The sequence below is a fragment of the Halichoeres trimaculatus genome, unplaced genomic scaffold (genome assembly GCF_033239565.1).
Source record: "Halichoeres trimaculatus isolate MK-OKI-2021-1 unplaced genomic scaffold, fHalTri1.1 fHalTri1_scaffold_23, whole genome shotgun sequence".
In the NCBI taxonomy this organism is placed as follows: Eukaryota; Metazoa; Chordata; class Actinopteri; order Labriformes; family Labridae; genus Halichoeres; species Halichoeres trimaculatus.
Window position 1 is genome coordinate 15,659,929 of NW_027437201.1, and position 18,102 is coordinate 15,678,030.

The window sequence follows — 18,102 nt, forward strand, 5'->3', positions numbered from 1 at the left end:
GTTTGTGTTCAGCGTGTGTTTGCTTCCCCCTGGTGGCCAAAATAAAAAAAGTCACTGGGAATACATTCACAGAAAGAGATTCTAGGCTTAAGGATGTCATTGCACACTTTTCTCTGTCTCTACATGCAAGCTGGGGATTTGGCCAGAAATATAAACTGATTTAAATGATTGTTGAATACTGAGAAAATTTAATATCAGACATTTTTGGCAGTTTAATCATTTCCATTTTAAGTGTTCCTCTGTCTCAGGACAAAAACCTCAGCCAAGTGTTCATCTGCAAACTTTTAATGAGACAAAACTTTAACAATAAATACAAGAAATCTGGATAAATAAATATTTTACTTTTTAAGCATCGCCTTCATTTTCAGTAACAGTTCTTTGACCAAAGACAAACAGCAGTAAGAAAACAGGCTTAGAAAAAAAAGGCAAAACAGAACGATGAAGAGATGGGTCCTGCACTTTGTGTTCCAGTCGATTCTTCTTCAAGTATCTGTGTGCGAGATGATTTAACAAAACAGACCTCAGCTGGTCCAATAAAGATTGCTAATTCAAGAGTTCAAGGCTCATAATTCCTGAAAGAAAGATTTATCAAGCGGCTGTTACGCCATCCTTTGTCATGTTCCACAGCAGGCTGAAAACAGAGTGTTTCTGATGTAGAGAGAACAGAGAGGACTGCAGGACGAGTGTTTAAAAGAAGAAAATGGATTGAACTGTAGAGACGAAGGTGCTGATCCTGCACTAGAGGGGAGGACAGCTCCTTTGTGATGGGTCCAAAAGTTCTTAGGTCCACAAAAAGAGAAGGTGTAATCCTCATCAGCTCTACAGACCTTTCAGAGTCGACACTTTTTTCTTCCGAGCAGCGAGCATCTCGTAGAACGGGTCTTTGCTGATGGCGGATCTGGAGGAAAGAGAATTGAAATAAAATCTGTCTTAATCATCACGATAATTCTCTGCAGTTAAGAGGGAGAGTTTAAAAAGAGTCTCACTTGATGCTGTTGATCCACTCGTCCTTCTCCTCCACTGTTGGAGCAGAGATCCTGTAAAACGTGTGGTTTCCCTCCACCACCCGGCCGTCGGCCTCCGTCTTACAGGCTTTGATCACCTGATCTTTGTGGTCTGGGATGTAGAGCTCAAAGCAGTTCTGAGAGGGAGAAGAGAAAAAGAAACTCATGAACCAATTCTCCAACAGTCTCAGTGGAGGACATGGGAGGTAAGTGTCTCATACTTCATTTATTTTTAGGGTTAAACAAGGATTAAACCAAGTTTTAATAAAGAAAATCCAAAATTCACCAGGATGGTTTATTTTTTTATTTTATTCAAATGTTCTGACTTAACTCTTGCAGTTTTTCTCCTTTGTGTTCCAGTTTTATGTTAATTTTGAAATGTTTTGTTGCCTCAGGAGGTTAGACTTTTAGTACTTCATGTGGCTTTTTGCCTCCAGATGGCTCTGGTTTTGTTTTGTGGTGCTTCTGGGAAATGTCATGAATATTTATGGTGGTTTTTGTCTTCAGCTGAGAAAAAAACTTGGTTCTGATAAGTAATAAAAACAGTGGTTATTTCACCTCTGCCTGTTGACACTGTGGCAAAAACACTAGTTCCTTTAAGCATTTTAAACTGTTAAACAAAACAGCTGTGCATTAGGTTCTAAATAATCATGGTGTATTTATGGTGTTTTTCCTCCATCGTTTCAGACAGTGGGATGACAGAGCTAAAATCTGCCGTTCTCATCTTTTTTTTATAGCTCAAGACTAAGTTAACAACCAGTTATTGTCAGAATAAAACAGCTGTTATGACTAATATGGCAGACAAAGAAGGAAAAAGAAGAGTTTACCGGTTTCTTTGAGTCATCGACTTCTCTGATGCTCAGATTCTCCAGTGGGATAATTCCCCGAGGTTCCTTATCCTGATGAAGACAGCAGACAGAAATAAAGAGGATGAGGAGTTAAATAAGTTGCTGTGGCCTTCTATGAATTGTTTCTCAGATCTCTATGAACAGGGATCCTTACAGTGGTGTATTCAAAGTAGTAGAGGCAGTTATCAGTGAGAATGAACCAGCGTCTCTTCCAGGTTTTTACCCGTCCACCTGAGAGAGGAGAGGTGACAAGTGAGATTTGTCTGAGAGAACAGGTAAAGAACTGGACTTTACATGACAGCAGCAGTGACACCGAAGCAGACCAACACAGAGCAGCGGGTTAAACTGAGAGATCAAACTCTGCGGCCGTGGTTAGAAACATGTGAAACAGCTTTGTTTCCACATCGAGGCTCCACAGGGTACAGCGTACAGCGCAGGGTGAAAGCAGATTTCTTTATTCTGGATTTAGACTGATGTGTGATGTAAGGTGGAAGCAAAGAAGAAGCGGTGCAGGAAAAGACAAAGCAGTGCGATAAATCTGGGGACTTTAAAGATACATACCTCCTGGAGTCAAAAAACACATGAAACACAAACAAAAAAGATAAATGTCAACCAAAGAGAAGGACAAAGAAATAAAACTTCCTCTAATGAACACGTTTCTACTCTTTGTGTTAATGTTTGTAATACAGAGCATGTCCTCTAGAGGGCGCTCCAGCTCACAGTCAAGAGTTGACATACAGTGAGTAAAGTTGTGTACACACCAAGTTTGAGCAGCCATCCCTCTCTGTCAGGGTTGAAGAAGGTGTGTGTGAGGTCATTCCCATCATCCTCTGGGATCTTAAAGGGTTCATTCTTGATGCTGTCATACAAGTTCTGCATAGAAGACCAACGAAACAAAAAGGAAGAGATGGTTCAGGCTTTGTGTTTAGGTAAATACCACTGTGTTTAGTTGTCTATTTGGCTGTGTAATTTGTCCTCTGTTCTACATCTATATATAGTCTTAGATTTTATTTCTTCAGGGTCTGAACTCTTCGCACCCTGAGTAGCTCCTCGGGCAGATCTCCTCCGTCATTGATCCCTCGGTTCATTGCTGTGAATCTTTGAACTGACGGTTTGTCCTTTACGTTGGGGTTATGTAGACTGGTGTTCAACATGATCACAGCGAACGACAACACGTAACACGTATCTGGAAAAAAGAAGGAAGGAGTTGGGCATGTTTCTGTAAATTTGTTATCTCTTGTTTTTGTTTTTGTTTTTACCTCCTAAGAATATAAAAGAAAAATCTTGTCTGTTTTATTTTCTGATTGCTTTTGTTTGCTGTACCTGTGCTCTGAAACACTCCAGGGTTGCAGCGGCAGTATCTCTGAGCAAACGCCTCCATCATGCGGTCGATCTTCTGAGCCTCGCCCGGCAGCCTGAAGCTCCACAGAAACTGCCTGAGAGCCTGGACCAGGTTCAGGTCTGTGAACTCGTGTAAGTCCAGGAAGGCGTGCAGAACCTCGATGTTGAAGTCATCTCTGCATCCCACAGAAAAACACACACCCACATGCACACACAGAGAAGAACAGGATCAGAGAGTGAACGTGGCTTAGGGAGCTAAGGTTTGAAATATCTGGAGGAAATGTGAAATTACCCCCTGAGCGTTTAGATACTCCTGTGATGATCATCAGGATCACTCACCTTTCTCCAAGGTAGTCCCCAATAGCTGTCTTATTAAGCCCCTCCCCTTTATAGAGGAACTGGGCGATGTCATCGCTGGTGTTTTTCAGGAGGGAGCTGTCAATCAAGAAGCGAATTCCCTGAGAGAGAACCAGAGAAACACACCACAGTCAGTAAAAACCTGTTACCTGTGAGCTGGATCAGAGTCTGAAGATCACGTACCTTTTTTGGGTCCATGTTGAATTTCTTTCGGCCCATGGCCATCTGTTTGTTCCTCTGCATACTTTTCCTAATTATACACAAACCAAAAAAACTTTAATGCATGATCACTGATGTTATTTTCACAAAGCACACTTACAAGTAGTGCTGATTGTTTTATCTGGAAGTGTGACTGCTGTTCCACTTTCTCAAAATATGTCAAAGAATCACTTGTTTTGGTTTTTTAATTGATTGATTTGGGTTTTCTTGACTTGGAAGTCACACATTAACCCACGGTCTCGTCATCAGCTGAAGAAGATGAAGCTTTCAGAAAGTTCACATGATAGTTTTAGTTTTAAATGTTTCCCAGCTGAAACTGTTTGGGTTTTCACAATAATGTAAATACTTTTTTGTTATTTCCATTCATTTTGAGCAAGCCACAGCTGCCCACATAGAAAAAGTAGTCAAGAGATACTTCACCTCTCTTCAGTCTGTCCCAGGCTTTCAATCTCTATGGTCACCTCCGCTATCTCATCCTTCAGCCGCTGAGAGCCGAAAACGAGACGTGAGGAGGAAGCAGAAAGAGAGCAGAGAGAAAGATTAGTCAGTGGTTTTTCGCTGAAGCACAGAAACAGAAAAGAAAAATCAGCAGACATAAAAATGTGGCTCTGGGGACGTCTGACCCTTCACATGAACCTCTACAGATGCTTTGATGCCAGTCAGCACCATGCTTCACACACAATTGTCTGCTCCCAGCTTCCAGACAACATGACCCAGAAAAAAAAAGAACCCTAAACAGCCGACATGGTTCACTCTCTCAGCCTGTCTCTTTCTTCTTCTCTGCTGGAGTTTTGAGGAACAGCCGCCCTCTGCAGAAAATCCTCTCTGGGAGCTGAAGCACCTGTTCTGAGGTCAGTGCAGACACCCTTTCCCCTGTGCTGACCCAGATTCACCCAGCCTGCTTCCCCCCTTCGTGACTCCCTACCCCGAGCGCTGCACCGGAGGGGAGACAAGTTTGAGTGTGTGTGTGTGTGTGTGTGTGTGTGTGTGGGATCAAAGACTTTGACTGGCTTTAGCTGAGCTGCTCCACAGAGCTCAGAGGTTATGAGTGGAAAGAACGGAGCAGAGAAACAGACGGAGAGACACACTGAAGCCAGCAGAAAAGATAATGATCGGTGATAATTATAGAAGAGGCAGGCGGGGCCGGAGCCACAGAGAGGAGTTATAATCACAGTGAGTGTGTCAGTATGTGTGTGTATGCGTATGTGTGTAAAAACCAGGTAAACAGGGTAAATGACTGCACTTGTCTGGATTCCTCCACGGGGGTTTCCATGGTTACTCTCCCACTTAAACAAGCAGCATCGTCTGTCTCCATTACTGGAATATTTCACGGCTCGTTTCCCGTTAGCCCCCCGGGGAGAGACCTGACGGGGTTTAGAGGAGGAGAGCGCAGAGCGAGAGTCGACCTCGGTAATAAACTCCATCAATCCACTCAGAGCGTCGCTGGCCTGAGGGCGCGTTTGGGTTTTGTAGTTTTTTTCTTTTCTTTTTGAGCGTCTGTTTTGCTCCTGGTGGTGGCAGTACTGAAATCTAATGTGCAAGATTTGCCTTTGAGGGTTTAAATTATGACTTCTTTCAGCTTTTTCATTGTTGTTGAACTGTAAATGCAAAATTGGGTATGATCATTAGCATAATGCTAGCTTTGCTGATCATCTTGCAAAACAAATGCACCCTGATGAAGAGCTGACATGGACTAATTTACTAAAGGTTGGGGGAGAACAGAGTAGGGTGGTGAACCTGTCCCTGCAGGCAGAGAGGAAGCACACACACACTCACACACACGAGACCCAACCCCCTTTTACATCTTGCACACCACACAAAGAGGATCATCCATCGTGAATGTGTACAGTAACGCTCCACTGGTCATATGCCCATACCCCCCAAGCCCTCACAGCACACACACATACACACACACACACCTCCCTGGACGCTCTGGTCTAGACGTAGATGTACAAAATCTGCTCAAGGACACAGAGAGCAGAAAGAGCAGTCTGAACAATGAGAGGGTCAAACAAAGAGAGAAGACGACCCACAATGCACCAGAAGATTCTTTCATTCCTGCTGCTACCTCAAGTCATCAACTGCAACTAAAGGACAAGTTCACTCTTTTTCAAAACAGTTCACTGTAAACGAGTCTCAAGCATTAAATCTAAAAAGAGACAAACAGAAAGTGTATGAGCGTGTCTTTTTACTTGTATGTCGTGCAGCAGCTCTTGTTTTCTGCGGCGGATGCTCTCCAGCTCCTGTCTCTCCTCCGGGCTGAGGTCATCGGGCACTGAGAGGAGAAACACAAACACACAGCACAGCACTCAGATACAAAGATCAAATAATCTCTCCTACACACTCTCAAACACACACACACACACACACACACACACACACACACACACTCACACAAACAATATACAAATGCATAACAACACTCGCACACAAAAGAGAAGAGGAGTGACCTGAGAGTCCCACTGCTCTGGGTCACTATGGAAACACAACATTTGATCATTCAGAGTACCCCCAGCATCCAGAGCCAAGAGTGGAGGATGAAATTAAACCCCTCTGCCTCATACACACACATATGCTTACTAACAAACTGGTACATGATGATTTTCAGTTCTAATACAACAGCAGGAAGGTCAGTCAGGAGGCAGAATCCAAAACTACTTCATATACAACTTTAAGAACTACTCAATGTACAGAAAATGTCTTTCATCGTCCAAAAAAATAACGTTTTTTTGTAAATACTCACTGCATCTGTGATGATCACAAAGTCGCACCTCCTTCCATCTTTTACTAACTCTTAATAAAGCACGAAGACAGGTTGAACAATAGATACGAGAGAAATTGTGTAATCTGAGCAGGAGGGATTAGATATGAAATATCGACCTGTTCGTCACAGACTTGTGGTTTTCCTCTGAAAACTTGAGCAAGACTTCAGAACAAAAAAAAGAGGCACTTATGTAAGAAGAATGAGAATGATCTACAAGGTTACGTGTGACAATTTGAAGCATGACGCCTCTGTTTTTCTATGTTATATACTCTGTCTTTTTCAGGCTCTTCTTTCAAGCAGGGGATTTTTAAGGAGGTACAATAAACTGGAAATTGGTTTCGACTTTGTTCCCTGCAGTGAATTAGTTTCTGCACAGAATCAAAGTCCCCAGGGAAAGTTCCTGTGGTGGTGCTGTAGCTAAAGAAGGAAATTAACTGGAAATGTTTGCATTTGGAGATTTTTTGGTTCCAAGTAAGCTTACTTTAAACTTTATGCCAGTAAATCATATAAACAGTTGTTTTATTTCTCAGGTGTATGTTCGTCATTACTGAATGACTTTTTTGAGACATGTCGCTGTGTGGTATGATAGGTGCCACAGCCTTTGATTGGATCACACTCACCCCTCACACATAAACACACTCCTCTTTCCACAGAGAAAGGTTTAAGTAGGCTGAAGCAGCAGTTCAGGACGAGAATAAACTCCCATTGTGAGCAGAGAGGCAGTGACACTGGTCTCACTTCCTCTCTCTGTCTTTCATCAGGAGGAAATTTGAGGACTTTTTTTGACTTCATGAAACCTACAGTCCATCTCCTCTGACATAAACAGAACACACACATTCTGACTTAAATAACAACATGCCTCTCTGAGCTCCTGAACCAGCTGTTCTGCATAGTCTGCAGGTCACCACGCGTGTGTTTATGTTGGCACGTAACGGGACACCTTGCCATAGCACTGCAGCTGCTACAGACGACACACTCAGGCTCTATCCTGCAACTTCCACTCTCTGATTTAAAAGTTATGTAACACGATACATCCTGTGCAGACACAATGACATACAAAGATACTAAAACCACATGTACAGGCTGCCTGTTTCCTGCTTTCTTCAGAAGATGTGACGGCAAACACGCACACACTCTCTCATCCTGACAAGTTTCTGTAAAACGCCCAAAAGCAGAAGTAATGATGACGCACTGAACACCTACACGATTGTGTCAGAACTCTGAGGCTCATACCAGAATTAGCTTCTGTCCATTGAGTGCTCTCGCTTCTGAAAACACACTTTAAGCTGTTAATGATTCTTGCTCCAGATATCTTTTCAGCTCCATTCAGAAATCCCAGAGCAGAAAAAAGACTTTTCACTGCAGTCCAGTCTTCAACAGCACAAAATAATCCAGTCCAGCCCAAGCCCTTCAATCCCAACCCTGTGGTCCTCCAATCCAGCCTCCCTGCTCCTTAATCCTTAGGCGCTCATTCCAGCAGAGGGGAGACAGGAGGGGAGCAGCTAAATGAGGATAAATGTGTGTGTGTGTGAGGGGAAAACCCTTGAACTCTCATCCCTTTCCCCCTCACCCCCTCCCCCTGTCCATCCTGACTCCTCCCTCCCTGTAAAGAGCACATCACAAACACAGGCTCCCCCACGTGGACACCTGTGTCCCAAAGGGAGGGAGGAAAGGAAAGGATGGTGTAGTGTACAGAGGGTGTATTAGACATCGCCTTGACTCACTCCTCCTGGACGCTAGTCAAAACCAATACACAACAGAGGACGAATAACTGAAGAAGAGCTTCTGTTCTTGTTTATCTAAATCAGTCTTAAGCAAACTCATCACACACAGCTTTGTTTTACTCTTTATACACAGGCTGTGTAAGAAATAAGACATTTCGGACTATAAACAGTTTTAGAAATGATATAACAGGATAAAAAATGATACAATAATGATGATACATGACAAAATTATACAATGCGATGCAATAAAACTTGAGTGAAAGGATTCCAATAAAAGAACTACAAAGAAAGTCCATGTAAAGACACGGTTAGCTGAAATTACTTGCTGATAGAGCAATGAGCTATGAATTCAGGCTGTATAAACATTATCAATGTTTAAAAATCAGCTTTTCTGAGTTTGCCTTTATGTTTTGTCCAGTGTTTCTGCAGCCAAGCAAAGATATAAGCTCTTTCACATGGGCATCATATTTTTAGACCGTAGGCTGCAACAAGGGAGGGCTGAAAAGTTCATAGCCTGGCTAGGAAGGAGTTCTGCCTTAGTGATGAAACTTGGCAGGCATTAAACTCAACATTTTCTGACACTTACAGCATGGTTTATTTTCAGATTAACTGATGCTGGTGCAAGGTTATAATAGTAAACTAAAATGAAACTAAAAACGAAAACTGAAATTTAAAATACATTGCAGTTAACCCAAACTAATAAAAACTAGAAAAGAAAACAAAAACGATAAGTGAACTTTAACTTTATCTTGCGTTCATAAAACTAACTCTAACTAACTAAAATTAAAGACAAAATTTCCTTAGTTATAGTTTCCTACAATATTAATAGCCTTTAGAATTTGAATTAATCCGACACATTTTCCCAACCAATTTTACAACTGTTTTAGGCAGCTGTCAGTGCCGTACAGCACCATCATAGCGGCGTATAGGGACGAGCTTGTTTAGTGCACTGACTGGCTGTGTGCTGTGCTGCGACAAAACGTAGTGGAGCAATGAATCAGAGCATCTGTAATAGTTTAATTTCATGTGAGTCTGACTTTATTGTTACAGAGTCCAAGTTTCTAATTATTAAAGCTAATATCATATTGTTTCAAATAATTTATGTTTATATTCTTTATATTAAGTTTATATTATTTTATGTGTTTAAGGCAGCAGCCAACAGTTCAGTATCAGCATTGACTGAGCAGTGAGCACTATGTTGGACTTGAAAATAAACAGTATTACAAAATATTTACTCAGACCATTTTGAATCCTGCACCTGGTTAATAAGGTATGAAAAAACTAAAACTAAACTAAAACTAAACTAAAACTGAACTAAAACTAAGCCTTGTTTCAAAAATCAAAACTAAATTAAAGCTGCAAGCAGCGTTAGACGGGTCCTCGGGCTCCTGCCGGTTTTCCCTCCAATGTGTCCTACAAAATGAGACAAACATTTCAGTGTTTGTTTCATCTCTCTACGACATTCCTAGCCCCAGTTAGGGCTGTTTTGCTGTGCATAGGTGGAAGTGAGCCTTGTGGTTCTGAGAGAATATTATGGGATGTCAGGGAGTCAGTTGATACCATGGCAACGTATCCTCTGCTATGCTGAATGACATCACCACCTGCATGCGTGGAATTCTAATTAGCGTGACACGAGTGTGACTAGAGGCTGGAGGGAGTTTTTATCAGGCATCTTATGTAAAGAAATCCTCACAGAGTCCACAATTTTACCCCAATCTGTGTCAAAAATATCATCTTTGATAGAAGGGCTTGTGAGGAATCCATTTTTGGCATTTTTAAAGCTGTACGAGTTTTACTTTTTTCTCTAGAAGCACAAATGCGTCACAAGACAGATGGAAGAGTGCTGGAAATGGATTTTTTATTTATGAGAAACGTCCGCACTACTTGTCCTGTAGGTCACAATGTTGGCTTAATCTGTGTAAAAATATCATGTTGTTGTAGGGGATTTTGTCAGGAATCCAACCATGTAATTTTTAAAGCTCTATGACTTGTAGTTTTTTGTCTAGAGGCCCAAATGCGGCACTAGTAGAATGTGTGTTTTGACCTGAAATCCGGCCTCCTCATCTGCTAACATGGAGAAGGCCCAAATTCGGCTGAAAGCGGTCGGCGACTTTGAGGGCTCGCCATTCGAAAACCGGGCCCGAAACAACAACTTCCTTCACAACTTTTGTAAAGCAGGGTCTGGTCTGTCATGTGAGCCAATTTTCATACCAGTACCATTTTTGGTTATTGACAAGTTAATGTTTGTAGAGAGGCTTAAATTTCAGAAAACTCTTATTTTGGCGGGCAAATTGCCGGCTTCCTGTTGGAGCTATGCAAAAATACCTCCTATATTTTTTGTGCGTCTCAATGAGACGAACATTTTGATGTTGGTTTCATGTGGCTACGACATTCCTGGCCCGAGCTAGAGGCATTTTTGTGTGTTTTAAAGGTTTTTTGGCTGTAGAGTGATTATTATGGGATGGCGGGAGTCATGTTTGGTATTAAACGAAAATTTTCGGCATCCATAATGTGTGTGCCAATTTTGGTGAGTTTTTGAATATGTTTAGGGGTTCTAATAAGCGATTCACTGGAGGAGGGAATAATAAGAAAAAAAAAGAAACGGACGAAATACAATAGTGCCCTCCGCCTTCGGCGGAGGGCACCTTCTAGCTTGCTAGAAGGTGCCCTCTGCTCAGGCCGAGGACCCTAATAAAAACTAGAATGCCCGCTCTAAAACTAATTAAAACTAAACTGTAATGACAAATCCAAAACTATTATGACCTTGCGCTGGTGTAATGTTTGAGGACTTTGAAAAGTAGAACCAGAGACATTTTGTGACCATGGATAATATTCAGCACCGTGGTGTTATCAAATATCTGTAGGTAAAGGGGTTAACCCTCCAAGGACATGGTTGCTACATTAGGGAAGATGCTCCAGCTTCATCAACTGTGAAAAAGTTATCAGCTGAATTCAAGAGGGGTAGGGGAAGCCTTGAAGACGACTCAAGGTCTGGACGTCCTGCCACAGCAACAACCCTAGAAAACATCGACTGTGTTCAAAATTAACCATGCAGTAAATGTCAGTGTTTCATCACTGTGGCATAACTCCTTCCTAATCAGGCTACGAACTTTTCAGCCCACCCTCGTACTTCCATTTGGAGCTGCATTAGAAAACCTGTCTGGTAAGAGGCTCTGGACTTATTTCAGCTGAAAACCTCTTAAGACACAAAACCTTCCAAAAAAAAACAACACACAAATGCTGCATGCATTTTCACAAGTTAAAATAAAGAAAAACAACAATCCCACAAATAATGAAAAGCTACAAGTGCATAAGGAACCCAGTATTTCAGATACGCTTTCACACAACTCAATTACATAAAACAGACAATAACACAGCTATTAAAGAGTAATTAGTGAGAAATCTCTGTGTAAAATGTGATACCGTGTAATCGCTAGCATGGGCGCAGACCCAGGACTTACGGCAAAGCAGTTTGGTGATGACAAGTATATTATCTTTGTTTTCAGATTGAGAGAAATTCTGTGTGATGCTGTTTACCAGGCAGCCATTCCACTGTTCACAAGGCTGTAATTGTCTCTTTCAATGTCCCCTGGCCCGAGGAGAACAAGCTCAACAGAGTGATATAATCGGGTGGTTCTGGTGAAATCCTGAGTGAATGATCATATTCACACAAGAACAAACTGTGCTCTTACACTTTCAACTAAAAGAAAGTCAGAGAGACTTTCTTATGTATCTCTGAGGTGGAGAAAACAAAATTAACCACCTCTTTAGTAACTAAGCTTAGAAATACAGTACAAATCACTGTGAGAGTGAAGAGGCTTTGAATAACATGGAAGTTCTGATATTACCCTCTGAACAGCAGGCACTGTACCTATAAAACAAAATTTATGTTCATTAGTCCACTTTATTAGCTTCCCTCCTGACAGGATGGTGTTATCTTATTACAAACACATCTGCTAATCGGCTTGTGCAGGTTTTTCCTTCCTGAAAGAATAAAGCACATCCTGTTGGGTTGGCTCAAACTGTTACAGGAAACAGAGATTCTGATTTATAGCCACAGTTGACTGTTGTTTTCCTGTAATGGTAAGTTCTGTCTTTCTGCAGACACTTTTTATAGATATCGTCCAATGTTTGAGCCACAAGCTGGAAAACTGAGCAAAGAAGTGCATGCATTTAAGTCAACTAGCAATTTGAGGGCAATCCCTTTATTTCACTCCAATAAAGGGCGTATTGATCGTATTTATAGACACACGGACTATAAAGTCCTGCACAGTAAGCACAAACCCCCATGAGGTCTGGCCTCAATCCAGATTAATAATAATGGATCTCTTGTGCCAGTTAATGCAGCCTCCCAAACAGTATTAACAACAGCCAGATAAGGACTTGTTGATTTCTTTCTGTGGGTTAAAAAACACACACAAAAACGTGTTTTCTAGACAGGAAACGAGTGCGTATTAAGTTATCAAGAGTGAGATAAAGTTACGTCAGTTGACCAGCTAACTAGGTTAGCCGTTAGGTTGCCTCTGATCAGAAAGCGGCTCGGGAAACTTACCAACTCCGTCCTCTGACTTCAAAACCATGTCTGTATGGCTGATGAACGTCGGTAAATAAGTAAAGTTCACTTTAAAGTTACTTTCAAGGTCGAAAGTAGCGATAATTTTCAGTCCGTAACCGCTAGACCGGCAGTTGATGACAACTGTCTGCAGAGACAGCCGGCGTTGGAGCAGGATGACGTAGGCGTGGCTTTAACTGCAGCAGCCAATCAGAGAGCGAGTTGGTGTAGACAATAAAATGTATGATATAGGTGCACACAAAGTTTAATACTTGCTTACCTCCTTTCTTTCTGGCCCTTTTTTGCATTCCAAGATCAAAATAAGGCAGGGCACTGTATCCTGTAGGAGTATTGGTAAGTTTACTCCATTCTTACAGCAATCTATGCATCAAATTATCAAAGAAAAGGTGAAATGTGCCATATATGTGGCTTTCTTATCATTACATTAAATTTTGGAAGCCATACTATGTTTGTTTTTCGAGATAGTGTTATTATTCTAATTTATGACTTAAGCTCGGGATTGTGTTTTTGTTCTGACATAGAAGAGTATCACATAACTTTGAATGTCTCACATTCCCAATGGAGAAATAACGAGAACAAAAGCTTTAGTGTCTATCTTTAACTGGGTGTAACTGCATATAAATCAATTTCAACCTCTATCGGCCTTGAGAAATGAAAATGCCTTTTTTAGTCTTCACCTCTCCACCCAGTGTGCTCATCCATTTGTGTTGGTGCAAAGTGATAAAGTTTCTCCTCATACAAAGCAGGAAAAGAACACACATCTGGACAGAAATCAGGAAAAAAAAAGTTATACCCCCACATGCAAAGGAAAGGGGACAGATTGTGGTGGGATTGATCTGACGATGGATGGTTTTTGGGCAAGGCAAAGAGGAAGGGAGAGGAGAGGATGTAGGGAAGGATAGAGGAAAGGAGGGCAGAGGATTGCAGCTGTGTGCTTGAATTGGTGCTTTATTCAGAGTTTGGACACACTAAAAACAGGATATGCTGAGGCGGGGTGGAAGAACAACTGCTGCAATGTAACTGATTTAAAGGGTCAGTTCACCCAAACACAGGCAACATTTTCTTATTAACTAGTGAATTATGAGCTGTGAATACTTTTTGGTAGAAAGTCATGTTGAAAGAGGGGGAGATACAGAGAGTGATGTTACTGCTGAATTTCCTTGAGGTACAATTTGACAGGAATTGAGAGTGATGCACTGATTGGTTAAAAGCAAGTAAGATGGGTATGCTAGTGGAAAAACACCATTGACACAGAGCAAGTAAGTTGAGGATTAAGAGATAGTACATTGTCCACAGGGGGCGCCGAATTGGAACATAGACCAAAAGTTCCACACAGTAGCATTTAGTTTTCATTTCATCACCTGGTATACATTTTCTCCACAGGGGCACCACACATGGATCTAAATCCAGTTTTCTCAGCCTGAAGTTATCTAATTTTTCACTGGATGTGTTTCCTTAAGCCCTGGAAGGGCAAGGAGCATTAAGTCTTGGTTTCATCAATTTCAGAGCACAAGTTTTTTCCACTGAGAATTCTTGAGAGGCTCGTTTTCTCCACTTACAGCTGCCATGCCAAGGAAGTTTTTCATTAGATTGTACATAACTGTAGTTGTCCATCTGTGAGGCATCTAATCATGTTTTCTCTTTCTGGGGGCATTGTTTAAAGTATCAAAGCGTGAACATGATCACGTTTTCTCCATTGGATAAGGACTCTAAAGGAAATGTCACTCTGGGTTTTTTGGTGTTACTACATTTCAGATGAACTAATACAACCGTAAAGGCCTTAAGACTTATTTTCATAGGAAAGAACAGTAAGGCTTGTTAAGAAATCATCTGCTTCACAGCTTAAGGGCTCTTTTGTGAACGTGTCACTATTACAGAGGTCTTGAGGCTAAACAGAAATGAAGTGAAGAGAAGAAGGAAATCACAAGGAAATAGAGGGGGGGAAACAACCTAACCATGCTATTTTCTGTCAGACTGACTTTGAATGGTCACATTTATACCAGATGAGAGTGAAGAGCAGAGATGAGATAATGTCACTAGATTACAGAAGGATAAGTGTATAAGCGTGAGTGTGTGTGATGTTCTCAAAACAAGCTCACACACTTTGCCTGACTTGTGTCAACCTAAACACAGAAACGTCAAAAACATGGCTTGTTACATACACACACACGCACACACACACACACACACACACACACACACACACACACACACACACACACACACACACACACACACACACACACACACACACACACACACACACACACACACACACACACACACACACACACACACAGCTCAGGGTGCTGCGTGTCTTGAAAACCTAACAGAGAATCACCAAGGCAACTGAACACTTGTAGCATTTTTGATCAGGGTTGCTTTCTCTGTTTCACTGCTTTTTGTTTTTGTTCTCAATAAGGAGTCACAAAAACACAAAACAACTGTATTTGTGACATCAGTAAGAAATTATTCTTAAATCAGTTGTCTGATGAAGTCTAAGATAGTTAATACCTAATTTTGTTAGTTTATTTACAAGTTACCTAAAAAAAAATATTAGAGAGCTCATAAATACTTGGCAGTGTCTTTTTTTTTTTTTTTTTTTTACAGAGAAAACAGAAACATGTTTATGTCTTAAAAACACTCACCTGAGGCTGCAGCAGGTGCTCCTGGTCCAACTGAAGGGCAGAGAAATGCCTGGAAACTGGAGGCACACAGCTCACTCACAGTCCCCATCACAACACAGTGTGTATTCAGGAGAGACCAAACAGTTTCAAAGATAACAGGCTCCTCTCTGCATCTCTTTGCTTTTTCACCTTGATAGTCAAACTACTCTAAGAACCGAATCAGCAACAGGTTCTCTCAAAAGTCGTGCTTTTCGAGCTCTTTCTCCCTCGACTGCCACCACACTCTGACAGACTCAGAGAAACCCGCTTCCCTCGCTCTCTCTCCTCCCTCCTGTTCTCACTCCTGTTCTCACTCTTGACCTCTCTCCTGAATCCACACTCACGCACACTCACCTCACATCATCCAGAGTCCTAACACAAAAATAAAAAAACCCTTTCAATTTATCATACAGGATGATGGAATTAAAAAAAGTCCCCAGGTATAAAAACAGAGAAGTTATCAGTGATATAGAGACACCCGCCCACTGCTGTGTCACTTAGAACAGTTGTTGAGTATTCTTGGAAGTGATGACAAATGTACACACACATGCTCACAACCTCCTATCCTCCTGTTTCACACCCACATGCACACACATATCTGAGCCCAGCATAGTTTAGTCAGAGCTGAGCAAACATACACTTATGTAGTAGATAGATGGTAAAAGATATATTGATTGGTGCTCTGAGTGTGAGAAACACTGTTTTTTGTATTGTTTCATATGAGGTGAGTATGAAGGAGATGAGTAAAACATAAGAGTTAGTTAATGTGTAATAACTGACTGTTTGAAGGCTGCTCAAAAAAATAATGGCCTTAAAGCTCCTGTGGGGAGAGCTGACATGGTTATGAAACAGACAGAAATCAATACTGATGTCTCTTTATGTCCAGCACTAGCCAACAAGGCCACCTCTGAAAGGATTAACTAAATCAACTCAGTTATTCTAACCAACTGTAAACACTGCTACAAGGTTGGTGTAAAACTAGATGCTTGAAAGGTACTTTTACATTTTTGGCAGCAAAGATTATGGCTGCAATTAAAGCAGAAAAAAGGAAAGGTGGATGGATTTTCACGGCAATTATACAATTCATTAAAAAAAAAAAAAAAAAAAAAAAGGTAAACGGTTTTGTCCATAGGAGGTGCCAAAATCGACACAAACCTGTGGCTTCTAACAGGAGCCTTTAAGACATGCTTTTGACAGAGAATATAAAAAATAAATACATTTCTAAATCCATTAGCTGACTTTGTCTCATTTACCTGTAAGCTGTTACATTTTAAAACTCTAATTGGAAACCTCTAGTGTGCGTTAATTTTGGCACCCCCGATGGTGAAAGATATATTTTCCTTTTTTTCTTTTTTTTTGATTTATCTTCTCAGGTTTTTTAAGCCTTCATCTAGTAAGGATAGGATGGATGATAGCTTTGGAAACATGTTGAGAGTTGTCTGCTTAAACATTAGCCTCATGGGGCACACAGCCTAACCCTTAGACCAAATCAGACTCCTTTTTCTTTTCTCAATTGTTCTACCCAAACTTTTTTGCCTGTACTTCATAGGACATCTGAAAAGAGAAAAATATAATATAATATTAATATTCAGAGCCAACAGTACAAGAACAGTAGCATCCATTATAGCTATTTATACTCTAGATCTGCCCTGTAGGAACAGCAGTGAAGCCACTTTAGATACTCAGATGATGATGATGATATCATGAACATTTCAAGTAGCTCACTGAGTTTAATTCTGCTCTTTTATAATCATTATACTTCCTCATACATTGAATCTAGACCTCCACTTGTTCTACATTTCCTCTCATCAGCATCCTTCATTTCTCATTAATCTTCTTTCTTCTTCTTCCTCTGTGGAGCTGACCTCCTTCCTGACCTCATCACCTCACTCATTCCTGTACTTTTTCTTTTGGCATGAATTACTCCACAGTGACAGTGTCAGTCCTTTTTGCACATCTCTTTTCCAAGTCTTTGACAGCACTCCTAAAACCAAACTGTTTTTTCTAAAACCTCTATAATTGTCGACTTTATGACTCTTTAAAAAGTATATATACATGAACATCTTAAAAGCAGACATCACAGGTGGCAGGCTGTGCAGCAAAGCTGAGACAGAGTGGGCGGTGTGACGTAAGCAGCTCCAGTGAACTTTAGCATATGAAATTTATAAATAAAGTTAAAGAAAGAGAGAGCCCTCAAGTGACAGTCTGCATCAGCCAGCCGAGCAGTCAGCTTATAGACCTTTCTATATTTAGATAATGTATGCAGCTGGATTTAACTCCTTTGTATTACTGCTTGCTTTCCATGCTGACCAATTTTCTTGGGAACAAAACAAAACCAGCATAATAAAGTTAAGTGACAGCACAACAAGCTATGATACAAAAAGATACAGCAGATAGGACAATAGAAAATAAGATGGCATAAGAATAAGATACAACTGAATAAAACATGGTGGCAAATGAAATGGTGTAATATATTAAGTAAGGATCCAAAAAGAATACAAAACAATAAGGTATGAAATGGCATGATACAATACAATTGGATACAAAACTGTATGATTTGTTACCATATGATATGAAATGATCGCTATAATACAAAACGGAATGAT

At 40.9% G+C, this 18,102-nt stretch overlaps 1 protein-coding gene across 3 annotated transcripts; it reads right to left on the reverse strand.

Moving 5' to 3' along the window:
* Positions 1-261: 261 nt before the first annotated feature.
* cyth1b (cytohesin 1b) lies at positions 262-15,756 on the reverse strand. 3 transcript variants are annotated; one of them, XM_074664118.1, is made up of 12 exons: positions 15,479-15,756; positions 5,962-6,044; positions 4,190-4,254; positions 3,734-3,800; positions 3,533-3,651; positions 3,176-3,369; positions 2,890-3,038; positions 2,613-2,725; positions 2,007-2,085; positions 1,832-1,903; positions 987-1,141; positions 262-898 (listed from the first exon to the last, which is right to left on the reverse strand). In XM_074664118.1, exons 1-12 carry the CDS (start codon positions 15,564-15,566, stop codon positions 820-822), a joined length of 1,263 nt encoding a protein of 420 aa, XP_074520219.1. In that variant the 5' UTR covers positions 15,567-15,756; the 3' UTR covers positions 262-819. The 3 variants fall into 3 exon arrangements, with proteins under 3 accessions (XP_074520219.1, XP_074520221.1, XP_074520220.1); XM_074664120.1 differs by lacking the exon at positions 15,479-15,756 and adding an exon at positions 7,767-7,916; XM_074664119.1 differs by lacking the exon at positions 15,479-15,756 and adding an exon at positions 12,810-12,997 and having other exon boundaries at positions 265-898.
* Positions 15,757-18,102: the final 2,346 nt, after the last annotated feature.

Coding starts and splice junctions, on each gene's coding strand:
- cyth1b (XM_074664118.1), bottom strand. CDS start 15,566: ATGGGGACTGTGAGTGAGCTGTGTGCCTCCAGTTTCCAGGCATTTCTC. Junction 3,652..3,733: donor TCAACATGGACCCAAAAAAG/GTACGTGATCTT, acceptor GTTCTCTCTCAG/GGAATTCGCTTCTTGATTGA. Junction 2,086..2,612: donor GGATGGCTGCTCAAACTTGG/TGTGTACACAAC, acceptor CTCTCCTCTCTC/AGGTGGACGGGTAAAAACCT.